Raw genomic sequence first — 8,976 nt, 5'->3', positions numbered from 1 at the left:
GTTGACTGTTTTGACTGGTTCTGAAACCTTTTTTGGCACTTCAAATTTATTGTTTACTTGTAGAAAGCTGGACCTAGCTAAAAGGAGCTATGAAATTATGCCACACCAAAATGACTCACTTGCATGCTCAAGGATGCACTTCACCACAATGTTTTCTTTAGTGAAGCTTCAGCCAGAAATGAACATAAAGCCAGCCCCATAAACATAATCATAATTATATATACTGCTCTGTGCTGTTAACAACTTAATAATATAGAAATTTACTTAAGTGCTTCTGCGACTCACACCCGTCCCATGGCAGTTGATTTTGGAAGAAATTTTAAAGTCGCAACATATCAACTTTTTTCTGGGAGTTTATCAAACCAAACGAAAATAGAGTTTATTGGGTATTTTTGAACCCCCTTTCGTAAGGAAATCAAAAGGTAATGAAGAAAAATAGCATAAAAGGAGAAAGCTCTAGCCTGCTGTAAGAAACTTATTTTTAAAGAATCAAATATGATGGCAGATAAAATTGGGGGCTATCAATCAGATTTCACTTCAGAATTTTTGACTTGGTATATTGGAGTATCCACAAGCCTTACCAACTTAGTGGATTGTTTTCTTTTTTGTTTGTTTCAATCAATCCTCTCACATGATTCACATCCACATGATACATTCTTAAAACACCATGATGAAAGGAAACCTCTTTGCATCTCTGAAGAGGTGTGTCAGAAACAAAGACTGTTAAAAGAATTCATCTCATAAGAAGTGCTTCAATAAACCTTGAAATGAAATGCGTACATATTTACTGTCTATCCCATTGCTATGGCCAAAAAAATGCTAATATTTGATTGACACAAAGCATTAGGAAAAATACAACTACACAAAATAATAAATGATACCAATATATCCTTTACGAATTTGGTCCTTTCAACTTTCTTTGTTTTTCTTGGTAAAAGGGTTTAGGTAGTTTTTTTGGTATCATTCATTATTTTTAATGAATGGCATCAAGAAACCCAAAAGCATTAGGAAAAAATAAAAATACAACTACCTAAACCCTAAACCCTCAACTTTCTTCACATTGCATCCCATTTCATCCCAACATGATATGCATTCCAACCACCAAACACTAACTTAAAGCTATCCAATGATTCTGGCTAGCAAATCAACTGCCCTACCACGAAAAGCCACCCAATGATTCAAGGCTTCAAGCTAGCAAATCAACTGCCCTATTAACATCTATCAAACAATTCCTGAATTCCAACTCCCTTAAATCCCTATGACTAAAGCAGTCTAGAGAAAATTGGACTTCACAACAGCACTGCTCTGGTATTAAATCTCCAGAGCATCTCAAATAGAGCTGAACCCAGATTTTAATCAGCAGCAGTCTCAGCACTGCGGTGCATCACCGCTAGGAAAACCCAGATTCATCAACCAACAAATACAATGTTCACAAAAACCCAGATGTGCTACATCCTTCACAAACATGTCCAGTAACCTAAGACGTTTATGGACCATCAAATAACCTACCACAAACATACATTATCAACCACATGACTATATAAGCAATCTAAACAAAGACTAATCTATTTACACAATCAAACTGGAATTGCTACCTCATTTTAGTAAATAAATAGCTTGTGATAATAAGATTGAAAATTCTTCCACTCCAATCATAGCAGCAGTATAAAAGATAATAAACAGCAATAAAATTGATCCAAAAAACTTATAATATCTTTAACAAAATAAGCATTTTAGTACTGATCGTACATGAAACTGAAATAAAATCCACTGTGTTACTAAGAACAAAGTAAACTTCTGAAAATGACATCATAACAAAGTAAACCCTAATCAGGAAAACCCCAAATAGTGCCACTCTACTCTTCCTCGGTGGCTGATTCAGTGCTCTTGGTGTTGTTGTGCTTCCTCGCGTACCTCTGGTTCCTCAGGAACTTGGGATCCATCTAAACCCAAAATCCAAGAATTAAAAAAAAAAAAAAAAAGCAAACAAACAACAAACAACAAACAAATACATAATAAAATCAAAAAATTGATGAGAAAGAGAAAATGAAGATAACTCATGCCTCCTATTTAGAAAGAGAAAAAAAAATAAAATAACACAGGCATACACATACACACACTCACAATGTACAACTCAAGTAAAAGCCTTTTTAAAATAACTTAAAATCAGTGCTTTACATCGTTCACTTCCAAAAGACACAAATGTTCAGTGGCTTATATCTATACACCACTGGTGACACACACTCGTATAAACAGACATCCTCATACTTCAAATCTGAGTTATCATTATAAATACAAGGTTCAAATGCGAAAGGGGGCTGGGTAGACAGCTGGGAAGCAGAATAAGAGGATTTTGATTGCATAGAGAAGTCATCAAATAGACATAGCCAATGGCCAATGTTGCCCAAGATACCCCCAATGTCATTCTGAGGCAAGAACCAGCTCCAACACCCACATAGGTCAGATATTAAAATGAAAAGAACAATGAGAGAAATTAATGTATTTTTTAGATGATATTGCCAAAACTTACTGTTAAGAGAATTAAAATGCAGATTTCTCTGCACACTGCATATGTGGTCCCTGAATAAAGCAAGCAAAATAATTAGTGGAATCAGAAGATGACGAACCAACTAGGTTATAAAGAAGAACCAGGAATAAAAATTCAGAGGTTACCATATGTAAAAGCAGCCTGTACTCTCCTGAAAGCTGAGTGCTAATTCGGTAGAGTATTCGGGATCTCTCCATGAGATAATTGTATCTTAAAAAGAAATCATCCAAACCGAACAATTCAGTATCAATCCTGACCATTTGAGGACATCAAATAATAGCAAACTAATATGTACATAATTTATCAGCTAAAACATAAAATACCTTCTTGCTTTCTGTAAATATCATCCGAGCTGATCCGATGCAGAAGTAATGTCTCATTGTCTTCTTCGTCAATAACAAACAAACCCAGGTCTTCTGATCGCTGTGTTACAACATTTTCATTCAATCAAAATGCAAAGCAATTTCAGGCGATCATTTCTTAAAAAATTCGACACCAAACAATTCATTTTCACAAATTTACTCGTCTCTATCATATTAACATAGATTCAAATCAATGGGATTAACAAACCTCCAAATAGTCAACAGTGACATGACCAGTTCCCTGATCATCCCATTTTCCATCTTCATTCAGACGGTAGACCTTAACGCGCTGAGAATTATATAAGAGAAATATTAGACCAAAAACTTCGACCATATGCAATATACCAATATACTATTGTAAATCTAAAAGATGATCACAGAGAAAATACATATTTTAAAAGTGATGGACATTATCTTTCTTTGTTACTAATTTTATAAAGGAAGCAGCATGGTTTCATAATCTTAAATACAACTGAAGAGGACAAAAAAGGAACAACAGAGGTAGTGAATTGTTATACCAAAGGAAGAGGTGCATTAAGTACCATGTTATACAATGCAAATGCACGTTAAACACAAGATGTACTCATAATAGCATTACAGTTAAGACAAGTGAACATGCTCATTAACACATAAAAATTGTTGTCATTATCGAAAGTTTAAACATGTAAACTGCATTTTAACAGCCACCTCATGTGACGAATAACATCACACAAAAGCATTATACCAGCAAAACATGCAAATAATCTACATAAGCAATACCATAAGTTTAAATAACACTGAATTGACCACAATGTGATTTATCTGCTCACATTTTACATACTTCATTAAAAGAAATTTATTTAAATATGCCTCCATCAAGTCCAAAAAGAGGCCATCCACATCAACACTCAAATTTCAATACTAAATCCAGCACATCCTAGTTATCTCTTCGAGTTAACATGTTTATGTAGTATGTAGTGCAAGCAGTATGAACTTCTACATATGAAGTAAATGGGAAAAATAAAACTCCCCTGAAACCCAATCTATTATCCAATAGACCTTATGATAAGGATTAACAGATATACTACAATGTGGGAGGGTATATAATGGGTAGAAAACGTAGAATAAACTGCTGTGCCAATATCATCAATCATGCACATGAACTATGAAGCACCGACTGTCATGTCCATGTCGCCTGTCAGATACAAGTTGGACACCGACATGACACTGGCACTTGACACATCACGTGACATGTCAACATTTTTTCTCCACCTGAAACTACTGACAATACTGAATCTGAAATGGAGGTTGTGATCTTTTCCAAAAATAAAACAAAATAATGATGATGATGATGTCTGAAATGGAGGTTGTGATCTTTTCCAAAAATAAAACAAAATAATGATGATGATCTTTTCGTATTATGAGACTTTAGGAGTATTATCCAAGTGAAGTTTTCTTTTGTTTTGGAAGGATCTTTTCGTATTTTGACCATTACATTTGAATTTAATTAGATGTGATGTTCTGTATGAAGTTATAGTTTATGTTTTGCATGTTTTAATGAAATTATTTTCCGCGTCATTTTAGAAAAATTATTTGCAAACTAATTATTCATGCATAATAGAAAGAACTATATATATGATTATAAAATTATATTTATTTATAGTTGTTTGCCTCGTATCTGTAATAGTTGTTTGCGATATGTCATGTTGACTTGTCCATATCGTGCCAGTGCTCTAAGCACATAAACAAGCAAATGTATTAATTTCATAATCAGAGAAAACACTACAATACCATAAAAAGACAATTACTATATGCATACGCATAATTCTAAAAACTTGCAAATCCATGCAACAATATAAGAAGTGTGGATAGAACATTATGGAAAAGTTACCATAAGCCAGCATTTAATTAATCGTATTACTATCGATGTTCTTAACATGATAGATAGGGTTAATGCATTGATTTCAGTAATGTCACAAAATGAGTCACTTGTCCAATGCAGTTGTGTAAGAACATTAATCACGTCATTTTATATCATTCAACTTTGAAACCAAGTTGCCATTACAGGAGAAGATAACGGCCCAAAAGCCAGTAATCTAGCACAAAGAAATAGGTACAGGAGATCACAAATAAAAATAAAATAATAGATGACAGAAAGCTTGTAAAATAACTCAACGTCAGCAATTCGTCGTCTAACGTGGAGATTTGCTAAAGGAGACCAATAACTCAGGACAAACAATGCGACAACAACGACAGCAATCTTACAAAATTTGTGGTTTCCAAGACACAGACACCAATATCAAAAAAGCTACGACAAATTAAATCGAGGGCCCACCTCTCAAGGTCCAGTAACCTAACTAAATTAAGCATAAGGATCAGTAAAATATTTGGATGGAACTCAAATAAGCTGTGCATAACGAAAGGTTTCATATATAGAACTCAGACATTCCCACAAAGGACTACCACTAAAGTCTTTTTTTTTTTTTTGTCAAACGTTATTGGAAGAGGGGGATTTGAACTCATGACGTCAAGTGTAGTGTAAATGCTCTCAACCACTAGAGATACAAGCCTCCACACTACTATTAAACTCTTTCCCATGACAACTCCACCAAATCATCCTCTTTCAACTTATAAAGAAATATCATCCATGGAGACCTGGAACTTTCACAATTTTAAATTACAAAAGTAAATTCTACCACATCCTTCAACCCAAACCAGTGCCTACCTTTATTAACACTTAAACTTCAACCTCCCTTGAAAACTCAAAAGAACAACTATTTAGGAACTTCCTTACCCACACCACCGAAATGGTAGTCATAGTACCTTCTCAGTGAAAAACAGTGTCCTTACTATATATAGAATAAAAATCAAAGTAAGGTGAAGAAAGTAGCACTGATATTAACTCTGCAGTTAGAAGGTGCCATACACTTCACTGCAACATCTCTTATAGCTCCAATCCACTAATATGATTCATATAACACTTCAAAAATTTAGACACCCTGGAGAACACAAGCAAGATAGAATGGTACTGTACAATTAAAACAACTTTCCACACAGAAACCTAATGCAATCGAATTTGAAATGTTAACACTCTCCCTCTACCAATAAATATCACCAGCTCAGCCCCGAATTGAAATAAACCAGTGCACATAATTATGCAGAAAGCAAAACAAGATATACAATTGAAAGTGAAGAAAACCAACCTCAAGCTTCAAAAGTCGCTTATAACAAAGAATCTGTATTCACTGCGATTCTAGGTCAAAGTGTTAAGCTTCCTAATTTGCAGAAAAAGCAAACTCACCTGCATCGAATTGGAGTTGGCCTGTGATTTATCCGGAGCGCCCATCGTAGCTCCTATGTATGCGATTCGAATTCGGAGCCAAAATTGGGTATCAGACTGAATCGAAGCTGAGGATTCGAAAAACGTTAAATTAGGGTTTTGAGGGGAGGTAAGAGGAGAGGGGGATAAAGGAAGGTGATTAGGGTTCCCGGGGATCAGTAGAAAACCCTAACCGCCATTAACGTAGCAGTGTAAACCTCCGAATTTTCTCTCACTTTCTCTCTCTCGCACACTCTCTCTCCGCTTTTTATTCTTTTATGTGCAAGTGTCTAAGCCCCGACTTGTTCGATAAGAGAAGAAAAGTGGAAAACTATTACGCATGTTGGAAATTGATGTATCCCCGTTATACCCCTGTTTTGGTGTGCAATTACGGGGAAGCCATTGACCATAGTGTCCACGCATTTCCACGCGCTTTCTTTTCGCGATGAAACCGCGAGAGAGTTTGGTGAGTGTGCGTGCCGTGGGTCCCTTACCTGGCTGTAGCTGAAAGACCCACACGTTTGCTTCTGATTGGTTCATCAAAGAATAGAACACGTGTAGTTTCTATTAACTAGCTAATGACACGACCTCGTAATGCCATCCAGTCGCCAAAGGACAGGCGACAGGCGTCAGTTTGTAGCAAACGGGGTGCCACCGATGATGTTACATGAGAAACTCTAGTGCCCGGCTCCGGCCCCGGTGAGGACTTGGATCAATAAAATCTAGTTGAGATGCAACGTGGCTTGTCATGATTGGATGATTGATTCGACTGTTGCAATGAGAATATTAGTAAATGAAAGAGAAAGATTATTATACTAGTAAGCAGTAGTTTATAAAAGTATGTTTGGAGGGAACAAACCTGGACTTGGGATCAAACCCGATACCCCGAATCCCATACTCATAACAAGCTAGCACTAGGGACTTAATTTAGACCTGAAACTCAATCCCGTAATCGTGGAATTCATACTAAAGTTCTTTTACTCAATATTTCAAACAAGAGGATTTAAGATATAAATTACGACCTAAACTCGTGACTTCAAACCAAGAACCTGGACTCAAAACCTTATACTCATGAGTCATGACCTCAGACACTTAACCCAGGACTACGAAATATGACTCTAGACCTTGACTTGAAATCTAGACCCAATACCCCAACTCAAAACCCAAGTAATCTAAGGGGGTATTCAAACTTGGATTTTATTGAGTTTTAAAAGTCTAATGAAATTTAGGTGTTCTTAACTTATATTTTAATAAATTTAAGTGTCTTCAACTCATATTTTAATGGATTCCAATAAAATTCAAGTGCCTTAAAAAAGTTATAAATTCTATTAAGTGAATGATTTTAATGGATTTGAATAAATTTTTTACACATAACAAATTTCATGAGAATTCCAGCCAATTCTCTTAGATTTTGATTGATTATATGATTTTTAAAAATTAATTAAAATCTAAGTTGAAAACACCCCCTAATTATCCAAAAAATTTAAGATATTAGAATTCGCAGAGTCATTTCTCACCAACTAAGGAGGTGTCTCAACTTAGATTTTACAAGTCTAATGAAATTTATGTGTCCTCAATTAGGATTTTAATGGATTCCAAATAAATTAAGGTATCTCCAACTTATATTTTAATGGATTCCAATAAAATTCAAGTGTACTAAAAAAATCACGGATTTGATTAAGTGATGGATTTTAATTGATTTGGATGATGAATTTTAATGGATTTGAATAAATTTTTTACACATAACAAATTTCATAAAAATTTCAACCAATTCTCTTAAATTTTGATGGATTATATAAATTTAAAAATCCATTAAAATCTGAGTTGAGGACGGATTAACTAAACAAATTATGTTAGAAATCCCATCACTTTAATTTTCATAATTGTACTGTCTCATTACTTAAAAATTATTTGGTATTTCAAATTAATTGATCCAAGCACACACTAAATGAACTCTAAAAACTAATATTTAAATAAACAAGACAGTATCAACGTACATTTGGCAAGTGTAACACTATTCATTGAACAAATATTATATTTTAAAATTGTAATTAATGCTTGAATCAAGATGGGAGGTAGAGTTATTACTGTTTTTATTATTAGAAACCTTTACGATAATCCAAATCGTGTAGACACTACGAAATTTTTAGTTTGGTATCTATTCTAGTGCCAAATGACAAAGCTTATAAATTCATTTTTCTATATGAATATTGAAGATTCTCAAACCTCTTTCAATAAAATAAATAAAAAATACTACTAAAACAATAGTGGGGTTTTTTTATGGTGAGAAACAATGACTACTAAATTAATAGCTAGTTAGTACCTATGTAGCTACGTGAATAATATGGATGAGCCATTGGACATATATGACACACAAAAAAGGATTAAAGGTGAAGTTGCTCATTTATCACTAACTTCAACTTTCTATACATATACATATTTTCGCATTCATATAGGTCAGCATAAAATCTTATACAATAATGTTTTATCAGGGTGGGCGTCGGGCGGGTGGTTCGGGTGGGAGCCCAAACCATCTCCGAATAAATGGCTTGGATGTCAATCGGGGACGGGTCAGAGATGGTCAGAAAATGGGTTGGCTGGAAAGGGGAAGCAGAAGAGAGAAGATGCCCAAAAGGAGAAAGTGGCTTGCCTGAGAAATGGTGGCTGGTGGAGGTGGTTCTTGTACTGCAATGGTGGACGATGGTGGACGGTGACGGAAATGGAGGTGGTTGGTGGCAGAAAAGGAGGAGGTTGGTGGCGGAATGGAG

General features: G+C 34.9%; 1 protein-coding gene across 1 annotated transcript; it reads right to left on the bottom strand.

Moving 5' to 3' along the window:
* Window positions 1-1,668: 1,668 nt before the first annotated feature.
* LOC147294412 (uncharacterized) lies at window positions 1,669-6,502 on the bottom strand. The gene is made up of 6 exons (XM_086232755.1): window positions 6,191-6,502; window positions 3,119-3,199; window positions 2,872-2,971; window positions 2,674-2,758; window positions 2,531-2,580; window positions 1,669-1,943 (listed from the first exon to the last, which is right to left on the bottom strand). The coding sequence occupies exons 1-6, from the start codon at window positions 6,233-6,235 to the stop codon at window positions 1,879-1,881; spliced, it is 426 nt and encodes a 141-aa protein (XP_086088881.1). The 5' UTR covers window positions 6,236-6,502; the 3' UTR covers window positions 1,669-1,878.
* Window positions 6,503-8,976: the final 2,474 nt, after the last annotated feature.

Source organism: Dryas octopetala, chromosome 2 (assembly GCF_963921425.1).
Source record: "Dryas octopetala chromosome 2, drDryOcto1.1, whole genome shotgun sequence".
NCBI lineage: Eukaryota > Viridiplantae > Streptophyta > Magnoliopsida > Rosales > Rosaceae > Dryas > Dryas octopetala.
This window is presented reverse-complemented; position numbering and strand designations above follow the sequence as displayed.